Source organism: Protobothrops mucrosquamatus, unplaced genomic scaffold, assembly GCF_001527695.2.
Source record: "Protobothrops mucrosquamatus isolate PMUCROS unplaced genomic scaffold, P.Mucros_1.0 scaffold2170, whole genome shotgun sequence".
Classification (NCBI taxonomy): domain Eukaryota; kingdom Metazoa; phylum Chordata; class Lepidosauria; order Squamata; family Viperidae; genus Protobothrops; species Protobothrops mucrosquamatus.
The window spans coordinates 131,047-158,465 of NW_015388264.1; the positions used below are offsets into that span (position 1 = coordinate 131,047).

Genomic DNA, 27,419 nt, shown 5'->3' on the forward strand with positions numbered 1-27,419 from the left:
TACCAATTTTCCCCAGAACAAGCCTGTGAAGTTGGGTAGGCTGAGAATAGCACTGGCCCAAAGTCAGCAGCTGATTTTAATACCACGTTAAGCTGATTTATCACAAAAAAATTGTTGCAGTGCTGATGTGCACAATTCATCCTACATTTTTAGAGATTGATACATTGATGCATTAATGCTCAACACAGAAAGTTTCTTGTTTGTATCAACAGTGCTTTCCTTTCTACTGTACCAGAATACTATCATAGTGGCATCACCCACCAATTTATGTGATAGATTGTCAATTGGAAATTATATTGGCTTTTATCTAACTTAATCTAGGTTTAAAGGATGATATTTGTTTTACAGCAGACTATTTATGTGCCTTTGTCTGAATATTCATATTTTTCTTTTATATTACATATTACTTTTGGAATGGGGTATTCTCAACTTGTAATAAATAAATAATTTCTTAATTGGAAACAGCAAGCACAATGAAAAATAAGCGTAATCATTTATACCCCAAATAGACATATATTAATTTAATATATCCAAACTAGATCAACTAGGGTTACATGTTAGTTAAGTAATTAACATTTTAAGGTACACTCCCCCCCACACACACACGGTGTACCAAAAGTCAGACATGATCTAAAGGTCAAGACATGATCTAAAGAAGACCTTTCTGTTAGAATTTGCAAACATCAGAGAAAATGGTCATGTGTCAAATGAGTAAGGAAATGTTTAGAAGAAAATTACAAGCAATTCAAACATTCAGTATAATTTTATATAATAAATTGTCTATGGGGCCTGATTTTGATTGGCACCAGGGAGACTCAGGTTCTAATCCACTTCAGTGTAGATCCTCAGTGGATAAATCTGGACCACTCACTCTTTCTAAGCTCCCAAAATTGTTGCTGTGGGGAAAAATAGGTGGGGGCACTTTATATCTCAATGTACACTCCTACATGAAAGGCAGGATAGAAATCTAATCAATAAATAAATTTGTTACAGATAGTAACAAAGTACATCATTTAACAATCTGGTAGCATTTTTTACATTTATCTTGATTACAAAAGAAAAGTGAAAAAGCCTCTAATTAAGTATATTAAGTACTCTTTCAATGCTTATGTCAAAATGCCATTTAAGAAACTATGAAGATTTAACTAAGCCTATTTAGCTGTCATTTTGGTCAAACTTACCAAATTGAAACTCAGTTCTCGTGCCAGCACTTCATCTGATAGTAACTGGACTGCTATCTTTTTCCCCCTTTCTTCTGTTAACCTTTGCTCTTCTTCCTCTTCTGCTAGTAGTCTTTGAATATATTCTTCACTTGCTTTGCTCTCTTCTTGCTCAAGAGCATGGCGTTCTGCTTCCACCTAACCACAAAATGTATCACTATTTTTAATAAGTTCTTTTATTTTATAGATTGAGAATTTTCATTTTTTATTTCAATACTTTTTAAGAAAGAGCTTTTATAGTTTGGCTTGGCTTAATGCATAGGCATTTAGTACCTACAAACAATCTCAATCCAGGTCTTACTCAGGATTTTATGATCCCTAGCAAAACTGCCTATTAGTGAGTATCATTCAACTTTCTACTTTACCTTAGTGATCTCAGCTTCATATTCTTGCCTTAATTCTCCAGGCTTACTTAAGCAGTGTATTGGTTGAGGGATATACACTAGTCCAGAAAACAAAGCAGAGATGAAACAAAATATGATTATTATGATCTAATTATTTTAAGGATGCAAATTGCAATTTAATATGAATATATATGAAACCATGCACTTAAATACAATCTTTTCTATCAACCTGGGTTCTTTGCAATTTAGTATACCTAATATATCAAAAAATAAAAATAAAAATTAAGCCTCACTGGACATTTATCCAGGAAAAGCAAAAGATTTGACCTTTAACAATGGTGACTTATATTTGTGTTACTGAATTATTACAGTTTAACAAATAACTCAACAAATCTAACAACCTATATTGCATAGTCTATTTGCCTGTACTCCACAAAGAAGAGTAATCTCTGACCTTAGAAATGTGTCACTCTCTTATCAGTTAAATATATTTTTAGTTAAAAGAGACCACTAAGTGAATTGCTAAATATCAATTTTTCCTTGCTTTTTTTTTCTTTCAAAATTTTACATTAAACTTCTGAACACCAAAGGCAGGTGTATATGTAAACCAAACTAGTGCAATGCTTTACTTACAATAATTTTCTAGGTCCTGTCCATTAATTCTGCGTTGGCACTCTTCTGGAAAATGTTTCTTAATTTTTTCCCATAACTCCAAGTTGATAAGAGTGTTATTGCGAGAGTTATATCGTGCCCAAGATGAGACACGCCGGCGACAAAAAGGGCAACACAAACTTGCTTTTTCCACAGTAAGTTGGAAACAAGCATTACAAAGAGTATGGTGGCATGGTAATGTGACTGGTTCCACAAAAATATCCATGCATATGTTACAATGGCAGTCAGACAAGGAGAGCGGGGGCTCTGATTCTTTTGGCATGTTCAGTCCAGGAAGGGAAAATGATTCTCTTAATACATCACCAGCATCTACAAAAATACAGCAGCACATTATCTGTTTCAGATCAATAAAAATTATGTTTGTTAGATCATTTTTCACACGATCTATGAATGTTACCTGATACCTAAACTTTATCACTAAGAGTATAGTACAATACTGTTCTACAGTAAAAACATAAAAACAAATATATGAATTATGAGTAAGGAATGTCCTCACAGATTACATCATTATTCGGCAGTACTAAAGTAGGCCAATACATTGTTTCCCAATGCAAACATACTTTTTATTCTCCTGAGGTATTTCTGGATAGATACTTAAAACTACAGATATAAGATACTGCTTCACAATTATGTAACATAGAAATTCAATTTCATCAACTACTTTTTTTTTTAGAAAAAGTTACCCAATTATTTCCATATAGCCTATTTAAAAACAGTTTTTCATTGGAGAGAATACTGTATCTAAATTGAACTAAAGTCATGTGATGCTAACTGAAAATATTGTTTTCAGAATATTATTTGGGTGGAGCTAAATTTCTAGACACAAATTGTGATTCATGACCATAATTCTCATACATTCTGTTTGCCCCTAATTTGAAGCTCATGTTGTAGGCTCACACTGATTTCCTTCCCAGTTTGGCACTTCCTTAAGAGGTACAAGGGCAGATAAACATGATGGCATGCAGAAGAACATTTAGACTAAAAGCCTCATTGTGGAACGGCAGAAAAAAGAGTAGACTTAGTGTTTCATATCCTAATTCCTTCTTTCTTCTCAGAGCAAAAAACTGGGAAAGCTCTCCAGCTGGCCCATCCCCAACTGAAGGCTCACTTCAGAGGCACCATGTTGTGCACCACTGTTACTTGTGCCTCTCTTGTCACTGGAACATTAAGCATGGATTGCAACCACCACTACTGACAAGGTCAATATGGGAGGATTTTTTAAAAATATCCTGGACTCAATATTTATTGCATAGTTTTGAAATGAACTTCAAATTAAGTAAAAAGCCAGATCAGGTGGAAAGATCGGCCTAAGTTGATCTCAGTTTCAAGTGCATCAACAACTGTTTCCACATACGAGCAAGAGTTTTGTAAGCACCGATGGAAACCTCTATAGATTCCCACAATGGATGAATGGATGGCAAAGTTAATGGACTTGGTTGAGATGGCAAAAATAACTACTTTGGTCAAAGACTTAGTTTTCTTTCTACATAGACTTTTTGCTTGAAACTGAAAGATCTGACATTTTATTTTTGGGATTTGTTGATCAGAATTGTTTATAATTATACAAATACTATGTTACTTCCAGGAAGACATCTAAGCTGGTCCTTCAGATGTAATATAACCTCATTACAATCAATCTCAGAGAATCTAAGCATAGCCCAAAGCCATTTCAATAATTTCAGACAAGAAATAGGGCTGCAAGACTGGCCCTTTGTAGACACATTCCTAATTTCTCAGTCATCTACCTACCAAGTATGCACACTTGAAAGTAATATTGCTGTTGCATGTACAATAAAGGTGAATATTTGGCAGCATGCTACATCAGATAGAAACTCATAGATTTATGCCACAAAATGTTATATGTCATATAAGTAATATTCTAGATCGACACAACCAGGTCTTAGGTATCAATAAATAAATAAATTCCATCTGCTATTCAAGGATTAGACATATTTCACATGGGAAACAAATGAAGTACCTGATACTGCAGCCCACCCTCTCTGCTGAAATAACTAATGGAAGGATTTTAAAAGATGTTATACACAAAATGGAAATGTTCTAGCACTTACATTGTGCTTTCTAGTGTTCACTTCACAAACATTATCTACATAATCTGTTGCACAGCTTTGTAAAACAGGCCAATATTGCTTCCCCCAATTATAAATAAACTGAGAAGTTTTGTCATATTGACTGCCATGTCTGCCAGTGAGTCCTGGAAATCTAAAATTATTCCTAAGATCAACATCTTCCAACAACATTGTCTCAGAAAGATTCTTGAGCCAATACTTGTAAAATGTTAAAATTAGTTCTTAGATTAAACCAGTATATATTCACTTGAAAGCACATAAACTAGCAACAATTCCAAATGCCTGTTTCTCAATGAGCAGCAAGCAATTGTTAGGAATTCCAATGGCATCAGCTTCATTTCTGCAGTTCTCAACTAAAACAATTTTTCAATGCTTCAATGCTTCTAGGGGTGTGATAGCTCAGCAGTTAAAGACACTGAACTTGTCAGCTGAAAAGCTGACAGTCCAGGTTTAAGAACCAAGAACCAAGCAACAGGAGAAGCTGCTGTTATTTGGCCCAACTTCTGCCAACCTAGCAGTATGAAAGCATGCAAGGAAAGGTACCACTTCAGTGGGAAGGTAACAGCGTCCTCTGTATTGCAGGCTAACTCTGCCCACAGCCTGGAGTTTGATCCTGACTGCCTCAAGGTTGACTCAGCTTTCCAAGGTTGGTAAAATGAGGACCCAGGATGCTGATGTTGTAAACCGTAAAGCTCTATGGGTGGTATATAAGTCTAAGTGCTATTGTTATTCGGAAAATAGCTCCCTCAGCTATGAAACAGAGATGAGCACCGGTCCCTAGAGTTGGACACGACTAGAAAGAGAAACTTTTCCCTTTACCTTTAGACTGGATGTGAGAGCCATTTGTTTATAACAGTGTATGCAGGTACTATGCAGTTGCATATTGTTTAATAGAGTAAATGAGGGAGGAAAATGTCTATAGCAGCGGTTCTCAACCTATGGGTCGCGACCCCATTTGGGGTCGATCGACCATTTCACGGGGGTCGCCAAGCAAGGCTGTCTGCCATTTTTTCCCCCTTTTCCGGCGGGTGCCTTACCTCCCTTGGGCTGGGCCAGCTGGTGGTCGGCCTGCTCCATCTCTGCCGCTTGCCAGCTATGCCTCGGCCGGCACAGGGGGCAGAACCACGCATGCGCGGCGCTCCCAGGCAGGGAAAGTCCTTGACTTACGACCAGTTGGGTAGTCCTCAACTTACGACCGGTTTAGTCCTCGACTTATGACCGGTTGGGGGGGGGTTCGTGGCATTAAAAAGGTTGAGAACCACTGGTCTATAGAAATCAAATAATGCAAAAGAAATTAGATAAGATACCAATTCCACATAGAAGTGCAAATACTGGGCAAGTGGAATATTGGAATGTTATTATACAAACTGCAGATGAACGATCAACTGTAATGACATTGAAGGTCTTCCAACACTGGCATTTGTGAAAGGGGAAGAGTACATAAAATTATGTCAAACACAAATTAGCAGGGGAAAAAAGGAAATTTATATAGGATACCATTCCATATAATTAAGCTTTTGATTTGTACTCCACGAGCAAGTCCATAAAAATAGTCTTGTTTTAATAAGATATCGATTGATTTAACATTCTAGGCCTTGATTTGAAGCCTTCCCCCAAAAAACGCCTCAATAAAATTTGTTTCCTGTAAAGACTCTGTGAAACTGAAGCAAAATATACTATCCCCTTATTTGAGGATAGTGAGAAACTACCCAACCGCTTCCACGCAGTTCAAATTGTTAGCGATTTCCCCCATTCACTTTGCTTGTTGGAATCCCGTTTCCGTATAATTCCTTCTAAGCATTACCTCCTCGAAATTTTGTCTTTTTTGGTTCGCTCCATTATATTTCTTTTTCGGTGCCAACTTGGCTTGTTCTCCCACATCCGCGCCGCCTTACCGGAGCCCCTTCCCTTTTATTTCCCGCCAAGACACTGTTTCGGAGCTCGCGCCACCTGCCCCTTCCCCCCCATTTAGCTGCACCGGACTGAAACCACTTACACCTATTCCGTATTTTCGCGCGCCTCCCCCGTTCAATATTTCAACTCTGAGGCGGCAGCAGAGTCCCCGGGCGCCGCCATCTTGCCGCTTCTATCCTAGCACCGAACAACATTCGCCACCTGCTGGTCCCACTGCGCAAACGCAGATTTACCACGCCCCAATTTTCTTGCGCGCTTTCCATTTCAACTTCTAGCGCAGGGGTAGGCAAGCTTGGCTCTTTTATGACTCGTGGACTTCAACTCCCAGGATTCCTGAGCCAGCATAGCTGGCTCAGGAATGCTGGGAGTTGAAGTCCACGAGTCATAAAAGAGCCAAGCTTGCCTACCCCTGTTTAATGAAGAGCGTGACGTAAAGAAGGAAAAGGCTGTCGTCCTTCTCGAAATGGTATCGGAGACCTCAACTGCTGTCCTCTGGTGGCCGGAGGATTTCTTTTCTAGCGCTTGACTTCTCTCAAGACAGCTCTGAAAATTTTTTGCAAAGTTCTTCCCTTTGTCCCAAAGGGAATTCCGCCTAATATTATGAGGTAGTCGCTACAAATGTAATAACCCTAAACCCAAAGAAACCTAAGTTGGCGTCTGGGTCCTTCCACCTGCGTCATTCCTTTTGATGGCGAGACGTGAAGAACTCAGTGCAAATACGAGCAAAACTCAAAAAACTCATACGAGAAGCTACATGGACTTCTACTAATGTGGAAAAGGGCTTTAAAAACTTTAAAAAGGGCTGCCTATCCTGAGCAACACAGGAAAACGATAACTGAATTGGAAACAAACAACTGGACCAAGAACTGCTACAAAAGCAGGAGGAAATAAGAACTACTATTAGTATAAAAGTTTCTGGCCAATGAATGAGCTGCCTGAGAGCATTTAACTCCTCCAATCTATGGGAGAGAACCAAAGCACTTAACTACTTCAGATTAAATACTTGACATATACTCCATCGATTGCATCTTCTAGACCAGGGGTAGGCAACCTTGGCTCTTTTATGACTCGTGGACTTCAACTCCCAGAATTCCTGAGCCAGCATGGCTGGCTCAGGAATTCTGGGAGTTGAAGTCCACGAGTCATAAAAGAGCCAAGGTTGCCTACCCCTGTTCTAGACTGTTTAAGATTCATGTGTTTTGACTTATGAATTTCCATACTGTAAGAATCTCTGGAAGCTCCTTTTGCCTTGTAAAATGATCGTCTCCACATCCTGAAATTACCATTGGCAGCACTTTTTGATAACAATTGTGACTTCAAGTTTTTCAAAAATGTCAGTTCCTTCTGAGTAAAAATGTGATTTCATGCTGAGAGCATTATAGGTAAATTCAGACTCTGGCTTTTATCCATAACTATATTCATTCTAAGAATTAAAAATACACAGGCACAAGCCATGATGTATGCACGTGTTTCAAATATGATTTTAGTTTTAAAATGATGACCCAGAAATTCCACACAAATTGACCAAAAACCAGAGATATACCCAAATATTAGCTTGAAAATCAACCCGAGCACCTAATGACAATCCATTTTTCTAAACATCTGGATAATCCTCCATTGTTTGATTGACAGCAATTCTACATTGTTTAAATTAGAGTGGATGCAGTTCAGAACATTCCCATCTTTTACAAATGGTTTTGTCTGGTGTTTGCTAGAGGGCCTCTCATTCTCACTGTGGGAATCTCTATGAGTTGATTTCTTTCTTTCTGGCTCTTGAAAGCCTTTAATAGTTTGCAGTGTTTCCTAACAGCTGGGGATTTTCCTACTGCCTTAGATGTTGTAGGGCACAAATGATGTGATTTAGTGTTTTCTGTTCTCAGTCCAGTGCCTTTTGAATTTACAAAGCCTATCTTCTTCCTGTTTATATCATTCATAAAGCTGCTCCTCCAAATATATTTGCTTTTGTATATTGTTCATCTCTTCCTCTTCTGTTTATACAAAAATTCTTTTTTTGTCATTTGAATATGAATCCACTGTCAATGCAGTGAGAGATTCTTGAGATTTTCTCTTTGGAATCTCTTTCGTGATCAGAGAGCAATTCTGTTTTTATTTCCAATTGGATAATTTCTCATCACTTTTGGGACACACTCCTAATTTCTCAGTCATCTACCTACCATGTATGGACATTTGAAAGTGATATTGCAGTTGTATGTACAATAAAGGTGAATATTTGGCAGCATGCTACATCAAACTCATAGATTTGTGCCAGAAAATGTTATATTGAAGGGTTCTGTAACTGCAACAAAAAGAAATTGTTTAGCCTAACTATTGCTATCTCGCTTCTGTAATCAGCATTTGCGTCTGGGACAAATTTCATGCAAGCGTGGGAAACGTACATGGATGGGATGTACTGAAGGAGGGAATAAGGGAATATACAGGAATGACTGATGTCTTCCTTATGATGTAACGGCTCTGTTGTCTGATTTTCATTGGCTAACATAGTTTATAAAGCAATGCTACTAATTTTCTAAGATGTGGCACTTCTGGACATAACTCTGCCAGCGTTCCAGATTGTTTGCCACCCAGCTATTTTATTTGATCAATTAAAGCATTTGAGTTGCCTGATTAGACTTTTAATGGTATCTCAAATTTAAGTTAAGGGCCAGGGACCTTACAATATGTTATATATTATAAGTAATATCCACACAACTAGGTCTTAGGTATCAATAAATAAAGAAATATATATATAAATTCCATCTGCTATTCAAGGATTAGACATATTTCACATGGGAAACAACAAAATGAAATACCTGATAACAGCAGCCCACCCCCTCTGCTGAAATAACTAATGGAAAGATTTAAAAAGATGTTATACACAAAATGGAAATGTCTAGCACTTATATTGTGCTTTCTAGTGTTCACTTTACAAACATTATCTATGTAATCTGTTCCACAGCTTTGTAAAGCAGGCCAATATTGCTTCCCCCAATTATACATAAACTGAGAAGTCTTGGATCAATCAATTCAATCAATTAATTCAATCAATTTGAATTAAATATTTTCCCTTATTGGAGAACGTGTCATATATTTCTGGAGGAAAAGTATTGTTTCAGAATATATTTGCGGTTTACATATATCTTGAAACTTTCTTGTTTTCCACTATATTAATAGCACATAATAGACTATGATGAAGGACTTGATTATTCACCACTTTGTTTACAATAGATTGGATGTCTTGGGTATAATCTTGCCTTAGTTTATCAGGGAAATAGTTTGCATCCTGGCTATAGGTAATGAAAAATGTACAGAAAACTTTAACATCTTCTTCCTGGAGTCCCAATATCTCCAGTGCCGATTCCCATGCTGATTTAATTCTTTTGTTTTTATCTTTCCTCCTCAGAACAGATGATAGTGTAGGCAATACTCTGGCAAGATCAGGTATGCTTTCTACCACTTGAGAATGTAGGCACTGAATAGTTTCACAGATATAGCTATAGAAGAGGTTTATCTCCACAGAATTAAACCTGCAAAAAGATGTTTAAAAAAAACAATTTACCTTTACGGTTTATATCAACAGGTCCACAAATTATTTCCATTTGAGAAGCAGCCATGTTGCAAAATTCTATTTGTCTTCATTTTAAAGTAAACACCATTAATTTAGATGAAAATTATTTCCAGATGTATCCTTAGGGTTGCAGGCTAAAACTGTAATATTTATATTTAATAAGTGCATGGTCCATCAAAATGGAATCCAACCACACATCTACAGTTCTATTAATTCAATACAATTCCCAATATTTTATTTTGGGTAAGAAACAGGAAGCTTACCCTGGCCACCTCCTACAAAGAAAATCTCTACAATTCCCAATATTTTATTTCAATGTCCAAATAAAATTTAAAGCAATGTTTATTTAGAAATGCATGTAAAATTAAATTTTCTTTTCAAGATTTGGATAATGCTCCATAACTGACCTGTTTGGAATAAACATTTCATAATGGAAACAAAATCTGCTGTTTTTGAGCCATTCTGTTAAGTCTTAAAGCTAGCATTACTCACACTCTTATGTATTCTAGATGTTTTACATTACAACTCTGAAGTCCCAGATGCTGACTATGTTTCCAAGAGACTTTGAAGTTATAGTCCAGCATATTGGAAGGGAACAAAGTTGGGGAAAGCTATTAAAATAATCATCTAATCATTTGTTAACAGTCTATCAAACTTATCAAGCTATTGTTACATTTTTATTAACCCAAAAGAACACTTGTGATACCATTACCAGACAACCATTATATTACTCCCAAAGTTTTTATAACCTATATTTTTATTTTTCTTACCTGTCTTCTAGCAGTGATGTCCACATCACATCTTGCTCTAGAACCGTATTCCAAAAGTCAAACTTCTCTGATAATTTCTGAATGCCAGAATCTAATACAATATTTTGTGACTTTATAGTTTGCAGCTTGTTCTCAATTCTAGTAAGATTCAAAAGCCAAAGAAAATTAGAATCAAGACCCTCCCATTCTAAAGAATGTTTTCCAGTTTGACTAAAGAGCTCTTATATAATAGATGATTTATACTTGATAGACTGGTATATCAGTTTGGAACTTAGATTCTTTAGCTTCTATCCATATGGTCTACATGATATTGTCATAATGCTGTAGTTTACTTGCAATCTTTTCCCCATGTAGAACAGTTTATTCTACTTCACTGTATCTTTTGGAAATGTTTTTTTTTTAAAATATACAAATAATAAAGAGAATTTTTTGAAAATTGCAGCAATGTTTGGCAAGGTCAATTTCTTTTCAGATTTATGTAGTAAAATGATCTCTTGATACATTTATTTTCCTAAAATATAGTAAATAAAATTTAATCTATATTGATTGACCAGCTGTATAAACATATAGTTTATAACTAAATCACAAGTAAGTCCATTCTTTTTCTCCAGTGTTCATTATAGAAATAATTATCTTACTCTATGGAATTGCCACAATGTACCAACAGATTACACAATCACAAATGCACAATCATTTCAGTTATTTATAATGTTCCATGTTTAACATTGCAGTTCCAAAATGCTAAATTACTGAGCAGCTGGCTATTTTTAAAAATCCTCCTTCAGCGTAAAGATGAAACAAGTGAAATGCTGCCAATTCTGTAGCTAACTAGTTTATATTTTTAATTATTTTGGTATTTCTGAAAAAAATAAAACAATGCATAATTATAGAAAGATTCAATTTCTATTTTAAAGTAGGCATTTTCCATTATCCATCCTGGCCTTTGATCCTTTGTAAGTCACCACTTCTTTCATAAGAATGATTTCAAGTACAGCATTATTACATTTCTTTTATCTGAGACGTTATGTAGATTTACAAAGCAAAACAGGTCAGGAAAAAATATTCAAAAGAAATATTTAACATATGAAATATGCCATTCCAAGACCCTTCCCAAAACAAACCTTCCCAGCAAAAGTCAACTTGTGACCTGTTTAATGTCTTGTTCAGGACACACAGAGATAAAGACTCTTTGGCCATCTTCAGGAATAAGAGATGTATGTTTCAAATGTCTCTTGACTTCTGTTCCATAACAGACAGCAGTGATATACCTAGTAATCCAACTGGTGCTGAAGGTCAGTTTTCCCTTAAAGCTTTTTATAGCTAGGAAATCCAAATATAGAATATTAACACATACTCGCAAGCACATTGTTTATTAAACTACAGCATGGTAATTACAGTATAGTTTCCCCTTCTTAGTTTCATGCAAACATACATTAAGTCTACAAACATCATATGGATCCATAAAAGGAAATCATAATTTAATGCTATGAACTGGCTCCTAAGTACATGTCACATGCAGGATTGTTGTAACTAACTATTAATTTTAGATTCATATCAATCTATAATATAGTAACTTTATGTGTTAAATTTCTTTGAAACTTTTGGCAGTGCAGAAGTTGCTGAATTCCAAACCCCAGCAATACTCACTTAGTGTCATGCTAGCTGGGATCTCTGGGGAATAGTTCAGCAATAATTGGAGTCCAGGGTTCTTATTGTAACCAAAATCTTTTGTCTTTTTGTATTAAGATGTTCTCAGTGGTGCTAAATATAAGCTCTTCTCATTAGGCTATTTCAGTGGTTCTCAACCTTTTTAATGCCGCGACCCCCAACCGGTCGTAAGTCGAGGACTAAACCGGTCGTAAGTCGAGGACTAAACCGGTCATAAGTCGAGGACTACCCAACCAGTCGTAAGTCGAGGACTTTCCCTGCCCGGGAGCGCCGTGCATGCGTGGTTCCGCCCCCTGCGCCGGCCGAGGCGTAGCTGGCAAGCGGCAGAGACGGAGCAGGCTGACCACCAGCTGGCCCAGCTCAAGGGAGGTAAGGCACCTGCCGGAAAAGGGGGAAAAAATGGCAGACAGCCTTGCTTGGCGACCCCCGTGAAATGGTCGATCGACCCCAAATGGGGTTGCGACCCATAGGTTGAGAACCGCTGGGCTATTTTGTGATATTGTATTCAGATCTAATGTTTACAGGGCTGAGGAATTCTGGGAGTTGAAGTCCACAAGTCATAAAAGGGCCAAGTTTGAAGACCCCTGCTCTATATCCATGCAAAACATGTTTTAGTAGGAGGTGGAAAAACAGCACATTACAAAAATAATAAATTATAAATGGAGGCATCTTTGATATTTGGTATTCTACCTTTTATTTCTAATGTTGTATTGTATTGACTGATTTCATTAGTTGCCTGCTTCAAATAATACAAATGTTTACTTGTTGATAGAGGAATCAGAAACCAAACTAGTTTTCCAGAACAGAATCCTACCCCTACACTGCATTAAAAAATTTGCTAAGGTTTCCATTAGAATAGATTTTCAAAAGTTTTTTTCATTATGTATTTTTGCTTTTTTTATTATTTGTTCACTTATTTTCAGTTTGCATAGATGACTTTAATTCTCAGCATTGTATATGTCCTAAGCATTTATGGGCAGGGGAAACAATCATTCCTTAGAGGCAGGAAATGTTTAAAATAAAACAACTAAAGTCTTCCTCATAATTATTATGTGATGGCTAATATTTATTTTCACATAACTATTTAAAGGACATGCTAGTTTTCAGGGCCATGTCCTTCCAAAATAATTTACAAAAGATTAATTTCACATTTATGCAGGTGTGTATACACTCAGCAAGATATTCAGACTGCATTTGGCATTTTAATCCACCTATCAAATCCTTCCCAAGGACCTGGGATAGGCAGATGTGGATGTTTTATGCTGTTAGAGGTATCATCACAGAATGTAAGCTATTCCAAGTAAAGCTGCTTTTTTTAATTGACTGATGGTGAAGTTGTCAATACCAATGGTGTTCAAGTGGTGCTCCAGTTGTTTTGGGATTGCACCAAAGACATCTATTACTATTTGTGTAATTGAACTCTTTTAACTGAAATATAGTTTTCTATTTTATAAATTATTTAAGAAAAAACACTTCATTTGCATTGTTTTTCTTCAAACAATAACAACTTCCCCTATATACCAGAGATATAAAGTTGAGCATTAACGATCTTGAATAGACCTGATGTCAGCCATTAGTATAACAAAGCAAATGTCAGATCCCATATACTGGACTTTTTGATAAAACAACTTGTCAACATTTAAAAGAGCTTTATTAGAAGCTTTATTCTGGACTGAACAATCCATGATTGTCTGAATTTGCTGCTGATCCTCCAAGACACTAATAGGAGATATTTGCAGAACGTGTTCAGGTTCTTCAAGCCATTTATCAACTCAGTTTTACTTCTTAACCATAAGAAAAGCAGAGAAGAGCAAAAAGATTATTAGGAACCTGGAGGGTAAAACATATGAAAAAGGTTGCAGGAATTGGGTATAGCTGGTCTAGTGGAAAGGACTAGGGTGACATGATAGCAGTGTCCCAATATTTGAGAGGCTGCCACAAAGAAGAGGGAGTCAACCTATTTTCCAAAGCACCAGAAGGCAAAACAAGAAACAATGGATGGAAACTACCGTAATCAAGGAGAGAAGCATAAGGAGAAATTTCCTATCAGTGAGAACAATTAACCAGTGGGATGGTTTTCCTTCAGAAGTTGTGGGTGTTTCATCATAGGAGGCTTTTAAGAAGAGACTGGACAGCAACTTGTTTGAAATGATATAGGGTTTTCTGCTTGAGCAGGGATTGGACTACAAGACCTCCAAGGCAGTAGTGGGATTCAGCCAGTTTGCACCACTTCGGCAGAATCGCTAGTTAATTTTTGTTGCCCAGGCCCAGAATGGACTTCCGGAAGTGGCATCCACACAGAGAACCGGTTGTTCACATATTTGAATCCCACCACTGCTCCAAGGTCCCTTCCAAGTCTGTTATTTTAAAATTTTATTTCTGCCAGTAGAATTTATAAGAACATATATTAAAACAGACAAGTCTCTATTTTTCTTTTCTTTTAAAACCCAGTTCTTTATTCACATATACATTTTTATTGCAAGCTTACCAGTAAGATCACATCAATTAGTTATTCCAAAAGTGGTACTATATATGAACTACCAAAATAATTTTTAATAGTACACAGAATTGGCTTATTTATGGGAGGTAGTAGGAATAATCCACCAGAAAATTAGTAGATCCAAAATACTGTACCAGAGATTGATTGCCTACTTAAAGATACAAAGAGTTCAAGAAATAGGATACATGGATATATCGCTACTTTGGTCAGCAACCAATATTCTCTTAGAACCGTTAATTGACACATATGAAATCCAGTTCACTTTCTCTCCATGTTCAATGGTCAATTTGGGTGAAATGGGTAGGCATTCATTTGTCTGCTCTGGGTTCATTTTGTCAACTTTCTTGATGGCATTTTTCTTTTTGTGAATTGCCTTGTTTGGACTTTTCAATTTTCCAATTTCATTGCTAACATCCCACAACAATATTCTGCCATCATTTCCCCCTGTAATAAAGCAATACATTTCTGGCAGAAAGAAAATCTGTGACACTCCTAATGAGTGACCTTTAAACGCTATTTCCTGTTCAAACTTGGGACCTGTTACTCGAAAGATTCTGATGTTACCATCTTCAGCTCCACAGCCAAAGACATTGCCACAAGTAGAAACAGACAATGAATGAATCAATGGTGGGTTAAAGAGTTGGCCAATCCCTTGCTCAACTGCTTCTTCTTCTTGCAAGTTCATAATCCATTGTGGGCGAGTTTTTTGCAAGTTCCACATTATAATCTGTAAACAAAACAACAAAAAAAGATTTCTTAATATAGAAGTCATATAAATGTAAATTTTCACTGTCATGTTCCCCAGAATACGAAAGTGATACAGCTCACATAAATTATGCTTTAGTTTACAGATAAAAGGCACCTGTTGACTTAAATTATATCTAATATAAAATTACTCTTATTTCATTATTTTTTAAATTTATAAAGTGCTTCAATTTTCAGGGACTCTTAATTTTTTTTAAAAAATGTTAATATTAGTTTCATACCAAAATATCTTTTTACTGTATTTACTACAAGTATTATATCTATATACCAAATTGATCAAGCTATATTTTGTGGAAATTATAGATTTCCAGCAGTGGTTAAACATGAAAATGTTTAAAGCCCATGGGACAGAGACTTGTAGGTAGGTACTGCTTTTCAATGGCACCATATATGTTATAGAATAGACTCTACCAGAAATTAGGTTGGCCTCTATAGTTTTGTTTTGGAAAATTTATTTTAGAGGCCTTAGGGTAATTGGAAGATTTCTTGGTAGTATAATTTTTGGTTGTATAGCAAGGGTCTTCAAACTTGGCCCTTTTATGACTTGTGGACTTCAGCTCACAGAAAAGGGCCAAGTTTGAAGACCCCTGTTGTATACTCTTAATTGTAATCACTAATTGAGAAGGGTGCAATTATAATAAATAAAAATTAAATTGCTTTTCTGTAGAACTCAGTCCTGTATATTATTTAGAAAGCCAAATATGTAAAAACTATTTTTATTAGAAGTACAAGTATTATGGTGTAAAATAAATATTAACTACATATTTTTTATATCAACTTTATTACAGATAGTTCTTGATAAGATCTAATCTAAATATAATACTGAGTTGATTTTTATTCATTCATTCATTTGGAGTTTTTCATTCTCTGCATTCTGCAGAAACCTATATCTGTTCCAAAGGATAAAGCAAAAAGTAATCTCATCTGGCAACAATGTCTGTTTTGTTGGCAGTAATGTATCATTGTGTATAAATCCTTTTCTTTCCTTATCTCCTATCCTTAATCGATTATCTATCTTCTGCATCAATCAAAGTAATGTTTCAGTTGGGAAACAATGCTGGTATCTCACTTACTACTTCAGCCTTAGCTTTAATTGTGCAGCTGATGTTGAGATTCTGAGCAAGTTAATTTTCAGAAAGCATTTTTTAAATCTGGTTCAGCTGGCCTATTCTGTACTTCTATAGAAAAACAATCCATTTTTGAACAATTATAGCAATTGACAAGATGGCAAAAGTATTTCTAGGACCAAGGGAACAGATTACAATGCTAGGAAGAATAATAGTAATCACCTTCTGTTGTGACCTTTCCCCATTTGCTTTATAGTGCATAAAATACTTCCCCTGATGGAATAACAAAAAATTCCACATATCTATTCTATATTATCTGAGAGTCTGAGGAATTCTGGGAGTTGAAGTCCACAAGTCATAAAAGGGACGAGTTTGAAGACCCCTGGTTTACACCTATCAAATAAGTGATGTTAGTAAGCTTTCATCTACTGCTGATTACCTTCATATCCAGGCCACATGAAAGAAGGCTTTGTGGCCTCTGGGGTCGAAATGCAGTAGATGCACAAATATTTGAATGTCGTTGCAGGCAGCGACTCAACTTCTTGCTTTGTAAGTCAATTATCTTTATGGCTCCAGAATCATCTGCAGCAGCCAAGAAGCTGTCTGTTTCATTTACTGAAAGACAATTGATCTCTTCCTCATTTACATGGAAACATTCAACTGGCTCCTTGAGACACCTGGTATCCAGCACGCTAATACTTTCCCCATGAGAAGCATAGAGTCTTCTAGAACAAGTGGGAGAAAATATAACGCTAGTGACATCATCTGCTTTTTGAAGCCGTACACATTCCAATGGATTTCCTTCAGCATTCCAAATTGTGAGCTCCCCTCCTTCTGCTCCTGAAGCCAATAGACCGTCTTTGCTCACATTTAGGCTTAGTACTGAAGAAGAATGTCCATTGGTCCACTTCTTTGCCATCATATCTCAAGACAGACTGGAAAAAAAATTGATCAGAGTAATATTTTGTTTTGATATACATTGAAGAATCAAAAAGTGATTGTATTGTGTTATTTTTAGATTAACGTATTCAAGTTAGCAGGACTGGCCTAAGGGTTATTTTAATTTGGTTTTAAAATAATTAAAAAAAATTTTTTTTCCGAATTTTCGGCCTTAGAATAATATTTCATTTTAATTAACATGTTAAATTTGGTATTTTTGTATTCATGTATTTGTTTTTAAATGGTTGTAAGCCGCCCTGAGTCCGCAGGGAGAAGGGCGGGGTAGAAATATAATTAAAGAAAGAAACGTATTCAAGTAAAGCACGTATTGATAATGTAGTAAAATGGACAATTATTAGAATAATGATTTGTCTGCATAACTGCAATAATGATGTGTCTCTTGTTGTGTTTTCAAAACACTGATTTAAACACTTAAACATCTAAATTCCAGTATATTGACTCTCAAATATAATGGCCTTACAATCACAATCAATCGATTTGGGACACTAATATTTTCCAATGTAAACTTAATACTTAGGCACAATGAATACGGTAGTGTGTATAAACACAATGCCTGTTTGAGATAGGCCGTTGCGGTATAAGGTTCAAATAAGTGTATAACAAATCAGCCACCTTAACCCAGCCACCACTTTCCTACTTCACTCGATACTTGCATTACCTGAAAGCAAAGAACCAATTTCTCCCGAGACCAAACTCTCTTCCGGCAAAGAAAAACTGCTGGGTCTGTTTAGTAGTCCCCCTTGACAGGTGAAGTTTTTGCGCATGCGTTTAGGACAGCATCCTTTTTCTCATGCTCGGCAATGCCCTCAACCAAAATGGCCGGCTCACGTTCCAGGCCCTGCTCCTTACCGCATGACATTAAAATAAAATAAATAAAAGATGTGTTGTCCAAGAAGCCAGCTTCAACACAAGGTCCCAGATTGTTCTTGCCTCTGCCGTACTCGAAAATCTAAAATCAGGAGCAGTTACTTCCCGACGCCTCCGTATAACAAGATCTCTCAAACAAACGCGTTCATTTCCGCCTCTCCTTGCCGGCAACGGGCGAGGAGTTCGTTGGCAGGGTAGCACCTCCTACTTTTGCAGCCGACGGCGCGCGCCGGATTGGCTCTCTGGTTAGCGGATAGGCTCGCGGTTTCTAGCCGCCTTCGCCTGGGCCGGGCCGGTCGGTTTGGAAGGCGTGCGCGCGCAGGCAGAACGCGAAGGCCGGTGGTCAATCGCCTGAGGCTATGGCGGCAGCGGCGGCGGCTGCCGGCAGCGGCGGAGCGCCGAACTCAGCCGCTGCTGCGGGCGGTTGGCGGCTTCCCGGTAGGGTACTCGAGTTCGTCTTCTCCTACTTGGACCTCCGGGAGCTACGGAGCTGCGCGTTGGTGTGTAAGCTGTGGTACCGCGTTTTGCACGGCGACGAGAACAGCGAGGTGTGGCGCAGCCTGGCGGCTCGCAACCTCGCCGAGGAGGCGCTACGCAACGATATCCTCTGCAACGTGCCCACCTACAAGGGCAAGGTCAGGCGAGCCTGTAGGGCGACGCTTCAGCGCGCCCCGTTCGGTGTTCGTGCGCAGGCACACTGAAGGTGGGGAAAGGAGGGAGGGGGGGGGGAAACGAAGAGGCAGCTTACCAACCTGCTCTCTGTCGAGTCCGGTGCAGCTTCCCGGCTCCATTGCTAGCCTTTCCGATGCTGAGGATGGGGTCAGCCTCGGAGACACGCCTCGCGGTTGCCTCAGTTGCTTATGGGTGAGCTAAGCTCACGGGACTATTGGGAAGGCAGGAGAGGAGATTCCTTCACTTGCTCAGAGATACTCTGGTGGGTTGCTTTGTTCCACCTTGATAGCGGTCGCGGATTCTAGAGTTGCCATACTTTCACCCGCTTTCCTCTTTTGCTGGGCATTGCATCGCAGCGGTGGGGTACTATTCGTTATCCACCTGTTATGTAGATGTGGCCTAGATATCTTTTATATTAGACATTGTGGCGCTGCCTTAAGCTTAGGCAGCAAATTCCATCATGCCGAAGCAAAAGGAGTTTGTGGAAGAGCTGGAACTTTGAGCCCTTTCCCCTCTGTGCTCCCCCAGCTTTGTAAAAAAAATTGTCATTTTTAAACCCTTTGTAGGTTTTGCTCCTTATTTTCTTTCATAAGTCATGTGTCCGTTTATAACTTTACACGTGCCTTAAGACATATATTTTTTGTAGGTCGTATACCTGCAAAAAAGATTGCCTCGTTTTAACGATCTTATTATACAAATCGCTCTGGCAGTCTGTTTCTAAAGAACCGAGTAAGAATGTTGTAAATAATTAAAATAAATGTACTGTATTAAAGAATAAAAGGAACAGGAAAGGAGAGCCACTGTAAAATGATTCCTATTCTCTCTCTGCTTACTGTTTCTGAAAGGCTGAGTCAGGCTCCTGCTCCTCTTCATCCAGTTAGACTGAGGATGTGGAATTGTGACATGTACTGAATTTACTTTATTATTTTTTTACAGAGTGGTTGTGGAGTAAAACACATTTTAAGTTTTCCATACTTCACTGAGAAATAGTTGATGAGCATGTGTTCTGGTGCTGATGAATTTTTAATTCCTCTCCTCTCAGAGTGACACTGCAAACTTACAAGTGGCTCATTACAATGTGATATTTAAATTTTATTTCTAATTCAGTCTGCATTGATTAGACTATTTGTGCTAATGCTGACAGGGTGGATTTGATTTAAACCGAGTTGATTTAAATCAACTCGATTTAAATCATAATTTCTAAGGAGCAACTGTCATCCCTGTCCTGCAGCAGCTCCCCCTCTGACCCGCTGTTGATTCACCGACAGTCCCATTCACTTTAATGGGACGGCTGGTGATGCGGCAGTGACACAACAAGGTGCGGGACGTGGCGGGCAGCAGGTAAGTGGATGCCCGCTAACAGGCACTGCCATGATGGATCTGAAATGACAGGTGCTCTTTAAATGTAAGGACTCATTCTTGCTGGTAGTTAGAATCTTTAATATTATTATTTGCAAACAAAATGAAGGTTTCCTATTTAGAATAATAAGCTGTCAGGTTAGTAAAACAACGATATCAGAACCAATTTTAGGTTGATAGGTTAATCACATATACCGTGTTTCCCCAAAAATTAGACCTACCCCCAAAATAAGACCTACCCTGATTTTTGGGGGTGGGCCTAATATAAGCCCTATCCCAAAAATAAGCCCTAGTTAGAACCCTGCCCACTACGTTCCATCTCGCTGCTGCAATGGGGCAGGAGAATGACTGTCGTGCCGTTGCCGCCACAGTGAGGCAAGGCAGGTGGAGGAAGGGGTGGAGCTGCCCCATAAACCCTGCACCCGCTTATTTCAGGGGCCCTCAGCCAGGCCATTCCTTGCTCGGCTATCTTCCCTTTCACTCCCCTCCTGAGCCGGACTGCCATGCTACAGAGGATGGGCGGAATAGGCCTGGTCCCCCTCCGCTGTTTTAGAGCCGGGGGGAGTGATGGCGAAAGGTCCGCTGTTGCTGTTCGTTGCTGGAGGGGCTTTCTTCGCGCTTCGTCCAACAGATCACCTGCCTGGTGGTAGCTGCCACGTCCTACTCCATCAACTCTCCCGTGGCTTGTGCTGTGACCGGACAGTGCAAGCTTTCCCTGCTGCCTCCCTCTGCCAGCCCTCCGTCGCTGCCACTGGAGAGAACGGAGAACGGGGAGGGGAGTAGCTCTGCGCAGTGATACAGAGGAGAGAAGAGCATTTGCTTGCCGCCCTGCATCGTCCCGTGTCTCCCTTCTCCGTTCTGGAAATGGTAGCCCCATTTCCTGCTGCTTCTCCTCCCGGCCTGCTGTAGAATTTGGTGCACCACCACCCAGCTCCTCTGTTCCCAATAGCATTTCTTCACTAACCTGCTTTCCAGCTCTGGCCCGTTTCTTTCCTGCTGCAGGGAAACAGTTTGTGGGATTAAAAAAACTTCAGTCAGACCTTCCAACTTCTCACAAAAAAAAAGAAAAAGAAAAAAGATCTCGCAAGAAATTGAAAGGTCTGACTGAACTTTTTTTATTTTCGGGGAAAGATGATAGCTGGAGAACTACTCAAATTCTTTTATTTAATTAAAACACATAGAGCCTGATACAGATGCATTTTTCTTCAAACAATCATACAGTTTGTAGTGTACATAGATTTGCAAAACAATGGGATAAAAGAATATTCCTGAACTTTGTTTTATGATTTATCTCATGGTTACTGTGAAATTGTGTGAATGCATCAATTCATTGAATGAGTTTACTAAAAATGTAAATATTGCAGAATATACAACCTCATGCTACATAACTAAACTCTATTTCATGCTGAATAAACTAAATTATTAATGTATATTAAATAGAAAATTATATTTAGACAGATTTTTACTCCAAAAGTATTTTATTAAAATAAATTTGATAAAAATAAAAAAATCCAATTTTTAAAAAACCCATTTTTTATTTTTTTTAAAAAAATCATTGTTTATTATCCACCCTGAATGCTGCATATGTAGCAAATGCCAAATATAATATTTGTGCCAAGTAATAAATGTTTGAACAATTTACGCTTTTTTGTGGAGATGGTTTTTAGTTTCTTATCTTACATGTGCAGCTTGTGTTTCAGAATGTTTTCTCTATCTTGTCTTTAGGTGTTAAGTCTTGGCCTTGCAGTGATACAAAAATAAAATATTTATTCAAGAGTGAATATAAGCATTTGAATAATTAACAGTCTTATTTAAGTTTGAAAGACCTTCTCAACTTCCCTTTATTTTGTAAAACTTTTTTTTTAGGTACGTGCCTTTCAGCATGCTTTCAGCACTAATGATTGTTCCAGAAATGTCTATATTAAGAAGAATGGATTTACTTTGCACCGGAATCCCATTGCTCAGAGTACTGATGGAGCAAGGACCAAGATTGGCTTTAGTGAAGGCCGTCATGCCTGGGAAGTCTGGTGGGAAGGTCCTCTTGGTACAGTGGCAGTAATTGGAATTGCTACAAAAAGAGCTCCCATGCAGTGTCAAGGTTATGTAGCCCTCCTAGGGAGTGATGACCAGAGCTGGGGCTGGAATTTAGTGGACAATAATTTATTACATAATGGAGAAGTCAATGGCAGTTTTCCACAGTGCAACAATGCCCCAAAATATCAAGTAAGTGAAATCCGATGTTTTTTGAAAGGGCTACATCAGTGTTATGACAGATTACGTCTTCTGCAATTAACTTAAATTTCCCTATTCTGTCATGCTTAATTCCTTATTTTCTCATGCTCCATTCCCTTGCATGCTGAAGATCTGGTTTAGGGTATACCTTAACTTTGGAAAATATTTGGAGGTTCTATGTAGACATAGAAAGGGGCAAAAAGAATCCTGACAAGCTTTGTGGGTTGCAAATTAGAAGCCACCCAGAGTTGGTTAGTAGATAAAAATAAAAATAAATCATAATGATCCAAAAGTTTTGTTAAAATTTTAATGAGTGAAGCCTTTGGGAATTCTTAGGCAATGTTTTGAATGAATTTTGTTTAAGTAAAATTTTCTGTATATATATAGGCAATTCGGAAATAAGCCTCCATTTGAGCATGTGTGAGAAATAGGCGGGGATAGCGACACCTATCTTATGGCACCGTGTTCAGTAGTTCAGTAGGCAGTGAGGAGTGAAAGGAGAAGGTTGCGTTGCAATTGACTCGTCCGTTAGATCAGTTGAAAATGAACCCTGCCATAGAAAATCCCGCCAAATGTGAAGTGTGTGCAGTAATATGATTCCTGTGTGCAAAAAAACTTTCGGCACCTGTGATTCATCGCAAACTGTAATGTTTACGGACCAAACATGATGAGTGAAGGTGTCGTACGTCAGTGGTTTAAAGATGGACGAACTGAAGTGCACGAGGCAAGAAATGGCCGCCCATCTGTAGTCAGCGATGAACTCGTGTAGGAAATTGATAAAAAAGTCCATGAAGTTCGTCGCTTCACAATATCTGCACTTTCTTTACACTTTCTCCAAATTTCTCGGACTGTTTTGTACATGGTAGTGACAGAAAATACCACAAGTTCTGTGCTCGTTGGGTACCAAAACTCCTTTCTGAGGAGCATAAAACACACCAAAGGGGTTCTGCTTTGGACTTTCTCACACATTATGCCGAGGAAGGAGAATAATTTCTTAACAAAATTGTGACTGGCGATGAGATGTCATACGTGAACCCCCAAAGCAAACAGCAATCAATAGTGTGGTGTCATACCAAAGAAACCCCAAAAAGCTTAGCAAATATTCTCTGCCAGAAAGGTTATGGCAATAGTATTCTGGGATGCCAAAGGAGTATTGCTGGTGAAGTTCATGGAGCATGGATCGACCATCAATTCAGAAGTCTACTGTGAAAGGTTACAAAAACTCAAGACGAACCATCCATAACAAGCATCAGGGCATGCTGATTTCCGATGTGTTGGTTCACGATAATACTCACTCACATACCACTAGAAGTACCCAAGAACTTTTGAAGCAGTTCCATTGGGATGTTTTTGATCACCCTCCCACCCCCATCCCCTCGCCTAGATTTGGCACCGAGCAACTACCACTTCTGGCAGATGAAACAGTGGCTTGCGTCGCACCACTTCAACGATGACAATGCGCTTCATGATGCTGTTATAGGGTGGCTTCATTCCCAGGCAGGAGATTTTTTTTCAGAAGGAATTTCAAACCTTGCAAGACATTATGACAAGTGCCTCAATTTGAATGGCGATTATTTCGAAAAGTAATGTAATGTTGTAGTTTTCTAATGTATCTGTATCTGCGAGTGTCTGTCATTGATAACCAAACAGAAGCTTATTTCTGAATTGCCCTCGTGTATGTATGTATGTATGTGTATATATATATTTCAGTCACTCTTGTTCAGTGAAATTTATTCCCAAAATTTATCTGTAGATAAGCCAGTGTAATCATTTAGAGCGCCATCTACTACATAAAAATGGCTGTATCTTAATTTACTATTAACATTTACAATGTATTTTCAAAGTACCTACTTGTATTTATTTATGTTGTTTTTTTCTCTAGATATTTGCCATCTCTTTCAATCTTTCCTCTTTTTGTTTACAGATAGGTGAGAGAATTCGTGTTATCCTGGATATGGAAGACAAAACCTTGGCTTTTGAGAGAGGCTATGAGTTCTTAGGAGTTGCATTTCGAGGACTGCCAAAGACATGTCTGTATCCAGCAGTGTCTGCTGTATATGGCAACACTGAGGTGACGTTAGTTTATCTAGGAAAACCTTTAGATGGATGATAGTTTTGTGTTGGTTTTACTTTGTTTTTGTTTTTTTAGCAAGAACATGAAAATCAAGTTGACAATGTGGAGAAACCTGCATATTGGTTAACAGGACAGCATGAGGAAAATACATGGATGTGTGCTCAAGAAACCAAAACTTGTGATTAAAAAGACCAACTGTTCTTAACAGAGTACACTGACATTTCCTTTTTCTGCCGGACCAGAAAAATTCCTCAGGGGGGTTACAGTTAAACAGGCAGTTAACCACAAGCATGTTGCATCGGATTTTGTACCAAGAGTGGCAATATGGAGTCCTGTATATACGTAAGGAATTGTTTAATAGAAGTGATTGAGGAAGTTATCTAATATGTGAGAGTAACGTGTTCTGTGGAAAAGGTTTCCATTTTGAAAGCGATTTGTTCTTTTCCAACCTTTAATCCAGTATGTTTTACCAAAGGTAATAAACTTATTGGATTTTATTTAATATATTTTGGTTGTGCTGGGAAGCACTGATTCTGGAGATCAGTTTTCCAGAGCTATATTGTGCAGCTATACTGAAGTGTATTTTAAAAATTGTTTGTATAGAAACTAAAAATTGAATGAAAGAAAGGTTTGCTAACCAGTATGTAATTTCTTAAATGGAAAAACCACTACATGTCAAATGTCAATCTTTGTCTAGGAATTGGACAAAATATATACAAGTGCATTTCTGTTTTGTTGTGCCACATCTCTTTTGGCAAAAGGAGCAATGTATGCTTATTAAATAATGGTTGAGATTGATAAATAGAATAGTATATATGTGGAAGGGTAAAATTTATTTCTAATGTGTTTCGAAAAATTAGGTTTCCAAAGTATTTCCAAATAGCGGTCATTTCAAAATACTCAACTCCTTAAATTAAATCAACTGAAATTTAAGCAGGAATTCCATCCCTGATACACAAATTTCAGTATGGGTAGGTTTAATTTTGTTAAAATTTATTATAGAGGCTGAAAAGAATTTGTAAAAAGTTAATGAATTTTATGTGGTGGAAGTACTTGTGGATGATAGAATGATTGTCCTTTCTTCACAATAGATTTTCCCAGATTTTCCTAGATCTTTGCCATTCCCTGGTATCCATTGCCTGCACAATTTATCTTTTAACTTTGTAATTCCACAGGCCAGCTGTTGGTACTAAATGTTATTTTGTTTATAAATCTATTTATTTAAAGGTATTGATAAAACACTTTCGTTGCAATCCTGTGCATATTTCTTTCAAAAGCATATCACATGATATTCAAGAGTTTTTTTCCACATATGCATAGAATCGTGTCATTTGGGAGGAAATAAATATTGTTTACATTATTTTCTACATAATCTGAAATATGTGGTCTTGCAGACATCAGATAATTCCTTAAATATGTAAAAGAAAAACATTAAAGATATTTTTTTATTTTTGTTCAAGCCGGGAAAAGCTGATCAAGTTCTATGAGTGCTGCTAAATACAAGTTTTATATATATTTTTAAAAGGCTTCTAACCTATGGCTAGAAAGTATACTTATTCCACAAAAAGTTTGGAATGGTAGCATTTAAGTCAGCATCTGATCCCCAATACTTGGCAGTAGCTATAGACATGTTTGTCTTTTTTCAGTTCTATTGTTTTTCTTGGCTTAACCAACTTGCTATCTGTCCTTCACCTTGGCAAATAAAGCTCTGTGACAAAAGGAAGTAATATTTGGTTAATTGTTCTGGAATATGTCTCATTTTTATCAGCCCTTTTTTTAAATAAAGGCACAAGACAGCTATGGTGATAGCATTAGGCTAATTAAGAAGAGACTTCCCGTCCTCATAAGCTACTGACAATTTAGGAAAACTAGAAAAGGAAATTTTAAAAGGAGAAAGGAGAAAGACTTTATTAAGAGAATTCAGTGTTTGCATGTTCTGAACTATTTGGGTTTGGCTCCCTTCTGGATTTATCCATTCATGCTCAGATACCACTAAGTTGTGTTTGAAAGCGGCATGCGTGGATTAATGTTCTTAAAATGTTTGTTCTATATATGTAGTATGTCACTGAATAGAACAAGTTCATTCTTGGCATGTTTCTACAGCAAAGTCAGACCAAGGCTATGAAATGCCTTTTAACATGTGGTACTAAGAAGTCATGAATAAAGTGAGAATAATATGAGATTTCCAGAAACAGTTTATTTATACAGTGCTATAAAATGCATCACTACGGTAAGTAAAACTCTGGCATGGGCTGACATAAAAGTAAAACTTTCATTAAGTTAACAGTCTCAGTGCAGTCTTGGATAGATTTTTCTCTGTTCTTATATACAAAGAATAATCTATCCTGTATAAAAAACTGGTCCTAAGAATAGTAGTAATGGATTTTCTAAGGTTTCAGGAATGTGCAAAATTCACAAATTTGGTAATAGAACATTCTAAAGAATGCCAGAATGATCCATTCCCCTCCAGACTATATCCTTTTGGACGTGGTAAAGTTCTCTGGAACTTTCTATTCCAAATCTGAGTTTTGCACATTCTTAGAAGAAGAAACCTCTTCCCTGTTAATATAGGATGTCTTTCCTTCTTTCTGATACATGTTGCATAATACTTTTGCAAATTGTTCCCATCTGTCTCAAGGAATTATTAATCAACCTATGTATATAGAATTCTTATAACTTATTA

At 37.6% G+C, this 27,419-nt stretch overlaps 4 protein-coding genes across 5 annotated transcripts in view; 1 reads left to right on the plus strand and 3 right to left on the minus strand.

The window, feature by feature from the left end:
* Positions 1-6,425, minus strand: part of RNF168 (ring finger protein 168) — a 12,020-nt gene extending 5,595 nt beyond the window's left edge. The window contains 4 exon segments of the mRNA XM_015824242.1: positions 1,182-1,358; positions 1,586-1,662; positions 2,198-2,545; positions 6,348-6,425. Of these exon segments, the coding sequence (XP_015679728.1) occupies positions 1,182-1,358; positions 1,586-1,662; positions 2,198-2,498 (555 nt within the window). The 5' untranslated portion in view covers positions 2,499-2,545; positions 6,348-6,425.
* Positions 6,426-8,814: 2,389 nt separating this feature from the next.
* SMCO1 (single-pass membrane protein with coiled-coil domains 1) lies at positions 8,815-11,844 on the minus strand. The gene is made up of 3 exons (XM_015824231.1): positions 11,720-11,844; positions 10,573-10,710; positions 8,815-9,761 (listed from the first exon to the last, which is right to left on the minus strand). Exons 1-3 carry the CDS (start codon positions 11,767-11,769, stop codon positions 9,365-9,367), a joined length of 585 nt encoding a protein of 194 aa, XP_015679717.1. The 5' UTR covers positions 11,770-11,844; the 3' UTR covers positions 8,815-9,364.
* Positions 11,845-14,706: 2,862 nt separating this feature from the next.
* WDR53 (WD repeat domain 53) lies at positions 14,707-19,189 on the minus strand. Of its 2 annotated transcripts, none has more exons than XM_015824245.1 (3): positions 19,152-19,189; positions 17,012-17,507; positions 14,707-15,467 (listed from the first exon to the last, which is right to left on the minus strand). In XM_015824245.1, the coding sequence occupies exons 2-3, from the start codon at positions 17,492-17,494 to the stop codon at positions 14,910-14,912; spliced, it is 1,041 nt and encodes a 346-aa protein (XP_015679731.1). In that variant the 5' UTR covers positions 17,495-17,507; positions 19,152-19,189; the 3' UTR covers positions 14,707-14,909. The 2 variants fall into 2 exon arrangements, with proteins under 2 accessions (XP_015679731.1, XP_015679730.1); XM_015824244.1 differs by lacking the exon at positions 19,152-19,189 and adding an exon at positions 18,191-18,569.
* On the plus strand, positions 18,759-24,789 carry FBXO45 (F-box protein 45). The gene is made up of 3 exons (XM_015824229.1): positions 18,759-19,034; positions 22,297-22,653; positions 24,587-24,789. Exons 1-3 carry the CDS (start codon positions 18,759-18,761, stop codon positions 24,770-24,772), a joined length of 819 nt encoding a protein of 272 aa, XP_015679715.1. The 3' UTR covers positions 24,773-24,789.
* Positions 24,790-27,419: the final 2,630 nt, after the last annotated feature.

Coding starts and splice junctions, on each gene's coding strand:
- SMCO1 (XM_015824231.1), bottom strand. CDS start 11,769: ATGGCCAAAGAGTCTTTATCTCTGTGTGTCCTGAACAAGACATTAAAC. Junction 10,711..11,719: donor CTGAACAAGACATTAAACAG/GTCACAAGTTGA, acceptor GAATCTTACTAG/AATTGAGAACAAGCTGCAAA. Junction 9,762..10,572: donor ACATCACTGCTAGAAGACAG/GTAAGAAAAATA, acceptor ATCTTTTTGCAG/GTTTAATTCTGTGGAGATAA.
- WDR53 (XM_015824245.1), bottom strand. CDS start 17,494: ATGATGGCAAAGAAGTGGACCAATGGACATTCTTCTTCAGTACTAAGC. Junction 15,468..17,011: donor CATGTGGCCTGGATATGAAG/GTAATCAGCAGT, acceptor TTTTGTTTACAG/ATTATAATGTGGAACTTGCA.
- FBXO45 (XM_015824229.1), top strand. CDS start 18,759: ATGGCGGCAGCGGCGGCGGCTGCCGGCAGCGGCGGAGCGCCGAACTCA. Junction 19,035..22,296: donor TGCCCACCTACAAGGGCAAG/GTCAGGCGAGCC, acceptor CTTTTTTTTTAG/GTACGTGCCTTTCAGCATGC. Junction 22,654..24,586: donor ACAATGCCCCAAAATATCAA/GTAAGTGAAATC, acceptor TTTTGTTTACAG/ATAGGTGAGAGAATTCGTGT.